This window comes from Lonchura striata, chromosome 3 (genome assembly GCF_046129695.1).
Source record: "Lonchura striata isolate bLonStr1 chromosome 3, bLonStr1.mat, whole genome shotgun sequence".
NCBI lineage: Eukaryota > Metazoa > Chordata > Aves > Passeriformes > Estrildidae > Lonchura > Lonchura striata.
Window position 1 is genome coordinate 65,110,314 of NC_134605.1, and position 12,481 is coordinate 65,122,794.

Below are 12,481 nucleotides of genomic sequence, written 5' to 3' on the forward strand. Positions count from 1 at the left end.
CTGACTAGGTTGCTTTAAGGAACAGATGACTGAAGTACAGCTAACCATGCAAGAGTTGGTCAGCTTTCCAAATCATAACATCTGGTTTGGGTAAAACATATTTCTCAGCCAAACTTTCATCTTTTAGCCACAAACAGTGCAGAACAGGAATTGTTGTTTGTGTTCCGTGTAGTTCAAAACACCAACGCTAGCACAGGGACTGACTTGCTTCACCTTATGATGTAGAACAAAAATAAACAATCCAATAATTAGTGGCATAATCAAGGTTATTGCTGTTATTCTGTTGTACTTCTTCAGACCAATGCACACAGTATTTCAGTAGGTTGTCATTAATAATTATGTTACTGTTTTGTGTAAAAAGTATTAGCTGGCAATCTCGGTATCCTTATAGAGGATTTCCTTATAGAGAGTATGGTTCTGTCTGTCCCTCTGAAATTATATGCTGACTGAAAATACAGTAAAGCATGACTTTTTTTCCCGTGTTGTGAGATAAGAATTGCTATGTGCAGTTAGAGATGAGCTGGAAAAATATGAATTACTGAAATTAGCAGTTTATGGTTCTTAGTATTATGCAGTTGTACTAAAACAGCTGCAGGGATTTTTAAATAATTTTTAAAAGCATTTACAAGCATGCTCAGCAGGGGTTAATGCCCTCATTTAAAAACAGAGAGTGCAAAACTTGTTTTATCTACCTACCTCCAATGTTTGCAACCTTACTGCTTTTCAATTTTCAGAAACTTACTTGAGAAGGAACTATTTATTTTAGCTAGAACTTTAAATGTATTCACTTGCTCCAAGGTACTTCAATTTCTGCTTGCATTTCATTGAAGTGTTGTTAAGTTGCTTTTGCTTGAGTTAGTACAGACCTTTTTTCCTGTGTTCCTCTATTAATACAGTGGGTCAAATTCTCAGAGATTAAATCTGATGCAGCTATTCCATTTCTTTAAAAATACTGAGGTTTATAGTAGTTTGATGGAGGTGGAATTCATGCTGCTCTAAGGCATATGTTATGATGAAGCATTCAGTTGCATATATTTTATTTTTACATTTCCCATAAGATATGAATGCCCTTCATTTAGGGAACGAGTTGTGCTTGAATTTGAATTGAATTTGTTGCTGTTCAGTGCTTTTAGTAAGGAGCAAGTAATAATGAGAATTTTAAGAATCCACATCTTCCGAATGTGGCATTGCACATGGATTTATTTTTCACTTGGAGTTTTCAGTGAGGTTTCCACTGCTAAATCATAGTACCCTTGAAAATGCTTTATGATTTATACTTTCTGCAGATCATAGTGCGGCATAAGTTGAGACTGGAACACTGCCTGAAGTGAAAAACACTATGGCACTTCTATGCACAAGGACAAGAGTCAAGGGCTCTTTTTGAGTGTGGGTTTGACCTAGTGTTCTACAATTGCTTATTATAATTATCTACTCTTAAGTGTGAGATTTATTTTTTATAGTACCCTTTAAAACTGCATTGTCCAAAATCTCTAACCAAATGTAAGGTCTATTAATGCAAAAAAGTGCATATGACATTTAGAAAAACCCCAAACCCTCTGTTTTCTAGTCATTTTTGATATGAGCAAAGAAATTGAACACTTGACACTATCAAACTAACAGGGAAACAAGCCTTTGGGATGCAATAGCTGAGACTGTTTTTTGTTGGTACCATGAGGGAGGTAAAAGCTTTGTGATCAGAAGTTACTGTTTGCATCACCAAAGACAATAAGAATATAGAATACAGAAGGTTGAAATCTTAGGTGAAGGGCATTTCAGTGATAGTTGTGATTTTGCTAATGAGATTGCATGTGGTTTAGTTTTCATTTTTGCAATGTTTTGGTAGAGTTTTGTGAGTCTCTGTACCATGAAATTCCTTCAAAATAGGAAATTTTATTTTATTTTTTTATTTGAGGAGGAAAAAAATCAAAAGTGTCCTTGATACCTGCAGATACATAAGTAGTACTAAAAACAAGTTGCCAAACCTATGGAAAACCTATGGTTTTTTTCTCTTTCATTAAATAGCATGTACATATGTTAAAAAATAGAATTAGAAGAAGTTAAAAGTATTTTTTGTGATACTATTAAGTTAATTCTTTGCTATATAAAATCAGTGAGGCTGAGCGGTTGTAGTTTTTGACATCCAATGCTGCTTCAGTACTTTATTTTTTCAATTGTAATCTAAAGCCTATCCTTTTTGGGATTTTGTGGCTCAGGTAACAGAATGGTATATGTTATTTCAGGCATAAAATTTAGCATAAATTTAGAGTAAAAGGCATAACATTTAGAATAAATGTCTGGACTTTTCTTCAAACAAACAAAAAAAAGAACACCATGTCCAAATTCTTGAATCTGCTCTTTTACTTATGAGAACTCTTTTGAGCTTTGTAGCTCATATGACCACTTGACTCTAGACACTGGAGCATAGAGGCTTTTGCTTGGTGTCAGGGTAGCAATTCTGGGCCTTCTTCGTATTTCCCAGCTTTAAGGGCAAGTCAGTGCAACTTCCTCTGTTGCCTGGTTCTGTGCTGATGGAGGACTGGTGTAGGTTCTATCCTCAGTTAAAAAAGAAAACCCCCTGGTGCTTCTGTGTTGTTCATTTTTGTTGCTTCTTGTTACTTGTTAAGATACACAAGTTACACTGATCAGAACTTTTTGTTGTTGTTGTTGTTCAGATGTATTTTATAGCTCTGCTGCCTGTATATCTAGGAATATGGGGAGAATTGCTGGAGTTCTTGAAGCAAAAGATTGCATTTCAACCCCCCCCCCCCCCAGCCCCTCCCATTGCATGGATAGTTTATTCACTGATATATACAGATACAGACACACATACTTATCTGTACTTCCTAGTTAAAAACCGAGATGATGATCTACTATGTTGCGGTGCAGTTGAAACATCCCTTAGGATATATCTGGTTATCTTAAAACTTTCATTGAATGCTGGTGGTTTTGCTGCTTTCACAGCCTTCTTTAACTGCTTAGCTCCCTGGGCTCCCCAGATTACTGGCTGCCCTGCCCTGAACTTTTTTGTTCAGCTGACTTACTAGCTGGGAAGTTGGTGAATTTGTGTAGTGAGGGGACCTTAGACCTTAGGATACACAGAATGTTTACTAGATAAGCTGTCAAAAGTGAAGATTACAATCCAAAATCACTAGTGTTTGCATTTTAGATGATTCTGAAATGAAATATTTAAGACCATGTAGCGCTTGGAAAGGAGGGACTTGAGATGTGTTGTTTGTTCCAGTTTAATTTCTTGTTGTGATATATACTCTATGTGTTTTTTTCCAACAGAAGACTTCTTCAATTTTTTTTTTTTTTAGTTTGTGCTTTGAACTATTTTAAATAAATCCAGAATTTTTTTAAAATGGATTTTTAAATGTGCTTCCCCCCCTGCACCCCCCCCCCTGCCCCCCCCCCCTCACGGATCTAAAGACAAAGATTTCATTAGGAAAATTAGGGGTTTAAGGAGAACAGAAAAACTACTCTGTAAGATGTATAAGAATATTGTGACTAATACCGCATTTATGCAGTTACATCCTTAATAACATTTGGTGTCTTATTTGTGTGATGAAAACAAGCCAGATTGGTGGAGTAACTTTCAGAGAAGCTAAGTATGTTTCTCTTGGGATTTAACAGATAACCAGAATGCCTTTCCTCGTAATATAATATTATTTCATGTTTGCAGGTAATATATGCTTTGAACACTAAAAATGATGAACATGAAGCAGCTATCCAAGCCCTTAAGGATGCTCATGAAGAAGAAATCCAACAAATTCTTGCAGAGACCAGAGAGAAGATCTTGCAATATAAAAGTAAAATGGCAGAAGAAATGGATCTCAAGAGAAAGATCCAGGTTTTGGAAGAGTCACTGGAAGATCACAAAAAGATGAAACATCAGGCCTTGACAGAATTTGAAGCATATAAGGATAGAGTTGAAGATATGCAGCTTTGTGCAGAAGCTCAGCATGTCCAACGTGTAGTGACCATGTCAAGGGAAGTAGAAGAGATCAGGAAGAAATTTGAGGAAAGACTGCGAAGTTTTATGCAGTTGCAAGTACAGTATGAGAAGGACAAGCGTACAGCTCTGGAAGAATTAAAAGCTGCCCACAGGCTTGAAATTCAAGAACTTCTGAAGACTCATCAGAGTCAGAATGCTACTTTAAGTAAGGGGCAAGAGAAAATGGAGGAATTGCATAGACTGGAGCTGGAAGACTTGAACAATAAAGTTGAAGAGTTAAGACTGGAAAGAAAAAAGCTCATTGAGGACTATGAAGGCAAACTCAGCAAAGCACAGTCCTTCTATGAACATGAACTTGACTCTTTGAAAAGATCTCAGCTTTTTACTGCAGAAAGTCTACATGCCTGCAAAGAGAAAGAAGTGGAGCTAAGAAAAGAATTTCAGAACCAGGAAAGCATGTTACGGAAGAATCTGGGGAAGCTTAAAACTGAATTGCAAATGGTCCAGGATGAAGCTGCTAGTCTACGGGAAAAATGCCAAAAACTTCAGGTGGCTCTTGGTACTGCAGAAAACAACGTTCAGGTGAGACTGATGATACGTTGTTTCCAAGACTGAATTTTTCTTTCCTATAAAAGCAGTGTTTCCATGTGGCTGTTATTGGAGTGTGTAAACTTAAGTATGTATGAGTGATAGAAAATTGTCATCTTCTTCAATTTTTTTCATTTACTTCTACTTTACGCTTAATTGTTTAATTACCAATATTTTCACAACTGGCAACTGGAATACTGCACACTACTTCAGTATGTTACTGGGTTTGGCTCAGGTAGAGTTAATTTTCTCTATAGGAGCTTGTGGGGTGCCAGGTTTTGGATTTGTTGGAAACAAATCCAAACATGTTGGAAACAGTGTTGGTAATTCAGGAATGGTTTGATATTGCTGAGCTGTGCTTACACAGTCAAAGTCTTTCTGGATTTTCCCTCACCCTTCTGGAGCTGGAATGGAGCACAACCAGGACAGCTGACCCCAACTGAACACAGGGGTATTCCATATTATATGACATAATGCTCAGCATATAAACCTGGGGGAATGAGGAAGGCATGATGGTGTTTGCCTTCCCAAGTCACTGTCATGCCAGATGGAGCCCTGCTTTCCTGGGGACGGCTGAACGTCTGCCTGCCCATGGGGAGTGGTGAATGAATTCCTTCTTTTACTTTGCTTTTCTGTGTGTGGCTTTTGTTTTATCTGGCAAACAGTCTTCATCTCAAACCATGAGTTTTTGAACTTTCACCCTTCCAATTCCCTTCCCTGCCCCACTTTGTCAGTAGTGAGCAAGTGGCAGTATTGTACTTAGCTGCTTACTGGGTTAAACTCCAACACAGTTTTTATTTAGTGTGTTGGGTTGACCCTGGCTGTGTGCCAGGTGCTCCCCAAAGCTGCTCTATCACCTTTCTCCTCAGCTGAACAGAGGAGAGAGACTCTAGCAAGTTGACTGCACCACACAGCTTGATGTCATCAGCGAGCTTGCTGAGGGTGCACCCAATACCCGGTACTACTGCCCATGTTGCTGAGAAACATGCTAAAAAGTGCTGGTCCCAACAGTGACACCCAGGAATGTTTGATATAAGTAATTGCCCAGCTCTCATTTTATCTATCTCCATGCATAGCTTAATTAGCTTAATTTGAGTCAGTAGTAAACACTCAGAGTTGCAATGAAGGACACAAAACTGCTGTGAACACATAATGCATTCTTTAATGTGAAAAGCTCTCAGATACCAGAAACCAGGATTCTAAAGTTGACCCCCAAACTTCGTGGACCATTTTATAGTTTGTTTTTCTATATACTTTTTTGAATATTATCACATTTTTCTTATGCATTACTGTTATGCCATGTACCCACTATCTTGTTCTTCAAAAAGTATTTTTGAATCATTACATATAATACACAATGTATATGGCAATAATAGTGCACTATTTCAGCTTTTGTGTGAATAAAACTTGTTTACTGGAAGGTCTCTTCTGTATCTTTTAACCTAATGTTCATTTAAATTGACATGATTGTATATGATGGTAACAGGTTTTATGTGTTTCCTCTAGGTTCTTCAAAAACAGCTAGATGATGTGAAGGAGGAGGAGATGTCATTGTTAAGCAAACACAAAGAAGTGGAAAGCGAGCTTGCAGCTGCTAGAGAGCGCTTACAGCAGCAGGCCACTGATCTTGTTCTCAAAGCCAGTATGTATGTCAGTAACTTAATCTGGAAACAAACTTCATCCTTTTGTTTTAGCCTTTCCTTTTTCTGTCAATCACATGCAGGTTTAGAGTGCCTAAAGACTGTTTAATGCTTTCCATCGAATTTTCCAACAAGGTTTGGGGATTTTTAAACTTTTTTGCTATCATATGCATTGTACTTCAATTTCCTTTTTTTGTGTACTCATTTGTCCAAATGCTGTACTTTGGCATGTACATATCTTCCAGGCCTTGGAACTGCACTTAGAACAATTCTGCTCTGTATCTGTTCTCCACATAGTAACTGAGACATGCTTCCTGTTCTTCCACCTTTTTTCAGTTGTGTTTTCTTTTTGCTGATGCTGTGGTACTTTCCTTTATACCTACTGTCAGAAGATTTGCAGCTTACTGAATAATAAATCCTTTAAAGCTTTTTCTGTAGCTGCTTTCCTTGCTCCTTTGTAGTTGCTGTCATGTGGAAAGGCACAAAAAATAGTTTACGACCTGACTGTACACATGCAGGTTTCTTTTCCCACATTGGCATTGTCTCCCTAGTGTGCTCAGTAGTAGGCATGGGCCCCAGTACTTGAACTTGGACAGCTAAACAATAGGTAGGGTTCTAAGGCTTATAAAGGGGCCCCTGGCTTATCTTCGGCCCTGTTCAATTAGACCAATTACAGCAATTCCTGATTGTTTTCCACACAAATTAGCAGAAGACCAGGAGTAGTCTAGGCCGTATGTTGGAAAAATATAGTGACCAGCAGGAGCCCAAGACTGCAAGATCCTATTAGATCAAACAGCTAAAAGGAATAGGCTTACTGCTGAGAGTATGTACAATGGGCATCTGACCCTCCAAAAGGTGTTGTGTGAGGCAGTCATAGAAAAATTCATGACTGTATGAGAGCCCTGTTTTCATACACTGTAAAGCTGTTGTTTCTTCATTCCTTAGGTAGAAGCATGGGAGGGTTTCACCAGGCCATCCAAATAAATACCCAGGCTATTTTTCTGTATTAGTTATGTCATGGAGTTAGCTAGCCTGTGATTGAGGCCAGCCAGCTTTACCAGAAGTCCCAATGTGTCTGTGCTGTTGCCAAGCTCAGTGGTGCTGTCAGCAGTACCTCTTTGTTTTGCAGTGCATCGCTGTGTAACAAGCACCAAGATCCCTGTTTGCAGTGGTGCCACCAAGCCATTGCCATGTGGGGTAGTTGGTTGCCAGCCTGTTTGGAAATGCTTGATTTTCAACTCACATTGTCAAAAATCCTCCCTCAAAGTAACTGAATTCTCATACTTAATTACTGTAAAGAAAGTTTACTTATCGTATTGCAATTTTAGAATACTCCATTGAGTTTCTTTGGGGCATTTAAAATACTCTTCTTCCTTTTATCCTGAGATTCCCAACTTGTAAACAAAGTGCTGCATTTCATATCTTTACTGTTGAGCATGAGGAAGGGGAAATCTGTCTTCTGTGTTGGTATTGCTAGGACAAAAGCTCTAGATCAGTGCCTGATCTTTTTCTAGATCAGTGTGCTTACAATGAAATATGTATTATGTACTTGTATGACGAACTGAAAATTCTATTATTATTTATTGCTAGATTATAAAATTTGGGGTTTGAAAATACTTTTCTTAAATGGATGAAGTTTTGAAATGAGGATTTAAAAAAAATGTTATGGAACCTAAGCACATCCATTGTACTAAGTATTCCCCTTCAGTTTTCAGTTTTACAAACAAAAATGTTGAAATAACTTTTAGAATTCTCCAGGGCTTAATACAGTTAGAGGTATGCATTTTTAATGAAATTAATAGTAATTTTGAGGCATTTTAAATTTCCAGATTTCATTATGTATCTCATAGCTCTTCCCTTCGCATCTGTCCACAGGCAACAGTTTCCTTTTTGTCACATCTAGCTTTTTACAACAAATGGAAATGAATCATGACACTCAGTCATTTTGTTATATGAGAAACAGTATATACTTCACTTTCATAGCTATTCCTTAGTGACTTAAATTTAAAAGCTTTGTTATAAAATTCTTTATTATAAAATGGAACTGTCATTCAATCTGTGATTTTTGAAAGTTATAATAAAATGAGAAGGGAAACAACAGTCTTTCCTAGAAACTGAGACTATAAAAACAGGAGAAAATTACTCAGAGTAAACAATACCTCTCTTATTTCAGTTGGGTCAAACTAGAAGCATCCTCTTTTTCTAAAAAGTCTTCTATTCACTTCAAAGCCTCTGCCAAAATAACAGAAATGTCACTGCTTTAGTCAGTCACCTACAATAATATACATCAAGAAGAACAGAAATTTCTGAAGTCGTAAACCTTTGTCAGCTGGTTACATGAAGGATTGATGATTATATTGTGTAGTTTGAAATTGTACTTCCTTTGCTTGTTTTTTTTTTCAAAAATAGGTATAAAGAAATTAAGAGGAAGCCTCCAACCTTGAAGGTTTTAGATCATACTTTACTATATAGTTTTGTTATATCTTTTAGTCAGATCCCTTTAGCAAAATGAAGTGTAATTCCCAAAGTTTTACAGCAGATAAAACTATGTATCTAGTATGCCACCTAAATTTTGGGTTTGATAAAACAATGACATATTTATCTTTAGACATTAGTGTTCTGCTTCCTGCTGTCTATCTTATTCTAGGATAGAAATATGCAGGTTTAGGTGGGATCAGTTCTTCAGTGTTCTTAGAATTGCCTACTTGCCTACTCCTTTGGGAGTCAACATGCAACTTTAAATGAGGAAAATTGAAACTAAAGAAGCCCCAGCACCAAGTGTTCTACTGTTGTTGGGCATTTTGCAATAAAACTAAACAAGTGAGAAGAGGAGAGGAAGATGAGTATTGCAGTGAAGACAAGGGAGATCCATATGCAAGCTTCCACTAGATTTGTACTATCACTGGAATATAAATGTGCACTTCAATTGCATGAAACCAATGCTATGAGGTTTTAAAGAGCTGTTTTGTTTTTAGGTCACATTGGAATGCTTCAAGCTACTCAAATGACTCAAGAAGTTACAATCAGAGACTTGGAATCAGAAAAGTCTAGATTAAAGGAAAAATTGTCCCAGCTGGAAGAGGAAAGAAATTTATTACAAAGCAAAACACAGAGTCTGGATGAGCGACAAAGGCAGCAAATTCTGGCATTGGAGAAGGTTAAACAGCTTATTTGCTTTAGCTGAATAAAACCAAAACCACTAGGATTCTCAGAAAAAAAAAAAAAAAATACTATGCTTTAATTTTTGTTTGATAAAACCAGACTAGGACTAGAATGTTTCAAGCATATCTCATGTAGCAACAAAGAATGACTAATGTAGATTATAAAGTAAGATTAGAGGGAAATCAGATGAAGTGTTCAGACTGCTTTGGAAAATCTTCTAACAATTGCATTTGATTTATGACCTTGTGTGTATATGCCTACTATCTAAATTGTCTGAGGAAGGACAAATGTGAAATGATTAAAGAACTGTTCGAAAACACATTTGCTGAAAATGCATTGAGCATGTTTGAAAATACTAAGAAGAAATTCTCTATAGGCTTGGTGCCTGATTGTTGTTTTCCCAGATTAAGTAGAGGAAAAATATATATTTTTAATAAGCATGCATTGTTTTGCATGGATCTTTTAAAATTACCTTTTTGGTTACTGAATCATGTAGTCAGTGCTTAGTGTTTGCTCAATTTGTTTTATGTGGAGGTTAATTTTTTGCAGATTTATGTCATCCGTAATGTTTTTGGATTTTTTTATTCCTACTATTCATATTTTCTTACCATGGAATAGATTTATTTTCCTGTACTTTATAGAAAGTAAATGAAGCAAGGGAAACACAACGTGAATATTATGAGAAGGAGCTGGTAAAATTACAAGCAAGATTGGAAGGGGAGGCTGCACAGTTAAAGGAGGCTCATTCCAAGACCTTAGAAGAATTGGCATGGAAACACCATACTGCAATTGAGGCTGCACATAGTAATGCTAATAAGGATAAGAAGAAACTACAGATGGTATGTTATTTTCTTAGTAATCAAACAAAAAACAACTGTTACAGTTTGCATCTTGTACTGCATGGTTTTGTTTTGTGGCAAATTGAATTTGGAATTACCTGCAGGCCTCTGAAGAAACTGCTTACCCTTTAGAAAAATAACAAATATCTTGAGGAAAAAAAAAGCACTTGTACTGTCATTTGTCTGTATCCAAAAGATAAATTCTCCATTTATGCAAATGTATTTTCAAGTATAATAGTTTTGTTTTCCTGGGATTTATGACCTATATTCAGAAGGGTTGGAATATCTAGATCAGTAATTCTGTAGGAGATAACAGATTATAGTATTATAACATTTATTTACAGTTTTCATTGACAGTCCAGAAGTACAAAAAGATATTTTATTAGGATTTGGCTATATATGTACTCAGAAGATGACAACAGCTGTTCTAAGCCTGCATCATAAAATTATGTACAGTACAGCAACTTGCTCTCCAGGAACCTATACGTTAACCTTTGACTGGAATTCTGAAACTGAAAGGCTTTTTTTGTTTCACAAATCTGGCATTTCCCTTCTCAGGATAAGAGGCCCATTTTAAATTTTTATTTCCTAATCTGATTGTAAATGTGTTATACACAAATTTTGCCTTACACAGGAAATACAGGATTAAGTGTTTAATTCAAGGCTTTGTTATATTTCTTTTGTTGTATTCACAGGAAACATACCAAGAACCGTGGTTGTAGTTAGTGATGTTCATCTCAGACAGATTTGGTTTGTTCTTGTAAATTTTTCTACTAGCATATTGCTTCTTAGTTCAATTTTTAATAAATCCAAGTTATTTTTTGTCACCCAGTAATTGACCTGTCTTCTCAGAGAACATATATGTCTCTGATCTTTCAGGTTTACTTTCTTTAAAACTTTAAACATGCCTGTTATTAATATAATGTCTCTTAGTGTTTCTGTGTATATTTTTCCTTTTACTTCAGTAAGATGTGGGGTTCTTTTTCTTTGGTTTTGTTATTAAAATAATGGTGAAGAATAAAAAAAAAGGAGATCACAAACTGTTTTTCTTAAATCATTAAACTAGTTTAAATAGGGAACACCTCTGTAAGTGTGAGAAATATAAAATGACTTTAACAAGGAAAAACTAGCTATGAAGAAATGTTAGGATTAAGATCTCAATCCGATTTCATTGATGTTAAATCTAATCAGATTTCACTGTCTCCTCTGTCAAACCTGTCTCACTGAGCACATGCTGTGGTGATCAAGTAATCCAAGGAAGAAAATAGTCACTCTTAAATGCCGAGCAGAGTTGAATTTTGTATGAGGAAGAAGCATGGTACCAGGAGCCTTGGGATAGAGGACATAAGGATTCATTGGGATTGGAAGACTGGGAGATGCATCTGGGGAACAGAAGAGAATTCAGCAGAATTAGAGTAGGATTCAAAAAATAGCTCAAATATTTCTTTTTGCTTCAGTACTTCCATCTATAAAATGAGCTATAAAAATGGCATCAGGAGAATTATGAAAATAGAGTTGCTAATAATTTTGCAGTACTGCACAGCTGTACTGACAAGTATCATCAGAGAAATAATTGCTCTGTTATCAGAATAGTGTCTAAATAGCGCCAGTGGGATTTTGCAGACAGCAGATTTCAGCATGAACAAGACAAATTGATCAATTTTCACTGAGCAGGGAGCATTTATCCCATGTATTGACTCATGTGGACCCAGTGAAGAAGGCAGGAATTGTTGAGTTTTACTTTGTTTAGTAATGTGTTCGTGACAGTGTAACCCTCTGTTCTGTCACTCTGACCAACTTCTGCCGTGATGAAGAGATCATGTAAGCAGCATATGCAGGAATCATTTATTGCCTGCCACATACCCTAAAGCAGTGCTAGAACTAACAAGCTGCTTAATGTGCTTTCCACCCCCCACAAAACACTTGAGGCATCTTTGGGTTTGGATGAGGAAGGCTTGGCCTCTGTTGCTCCTTGGAGTTGGCTGGGTTGACTTTACATTGCTGTCTTGCATCAGGAAACTTTGGATTTCTTAGACTTTTATATCTTTTACTGACTGTTTTTCCTCTTTAATACTTTAGTTCTTTCTTTCTATTTCCCCAGATTTTACCAATACTCTACTTTTTGTTTCAGGCTGGCTCTGGTCAATGTATTTTCATGGCTGTTTCTGAGATAATAACTGATTTTTCAGAAACCTGAGCCTAGGTTTGCACAGAGGCGCTGAGTCGATGCTAAGCCTTGCATTTCAGCTGAGCCCTTAGGAAGGAGTTAATAAAAGAGCCTCTAGCTCCATAGAAAA

At 36.6% G+C, this 12,481-nt stretch overlaps 1 protein-coding gene across 7 annotated transcripts in view; it reads left to right on the forward strand.

The window, feature by feature from the left end:
* Nucleotides 1-12,481, forward strand: part of FAM184A (family with sequence similarity 184 member A) — a 71,859-nt gene that overhangs the window by 22,218 nt on the left and 37,160 nt on the right. For all 7 annotated transcript variants that reach the window (XM_077782253.1, XM_077782255.1, XM_077782254.1 and 4 more), the window contains exons 2-5: nucleotides 3,683-4,537; nucleotides 6,050-6,185; nucleotides 9,159-9,340; nucleotides 9,987-10,184. In XM_077782253.1, coding sequence (XP_077638379.1) covers nucleotides 3,683-4,537; nucleotides 6,050-6,185; nucleotides 9,159-9,340; nucleotides 9,987-10,184 — 1,371 coding nt within the window. The remainder of the gene's footprint in view (nucleotides 1-3,682; nucleotides 4,538-6,049; nucleotides 6,186-9,158; nucleotides 9,341-9,986; nucleotides 10,185-12,481) is intronic.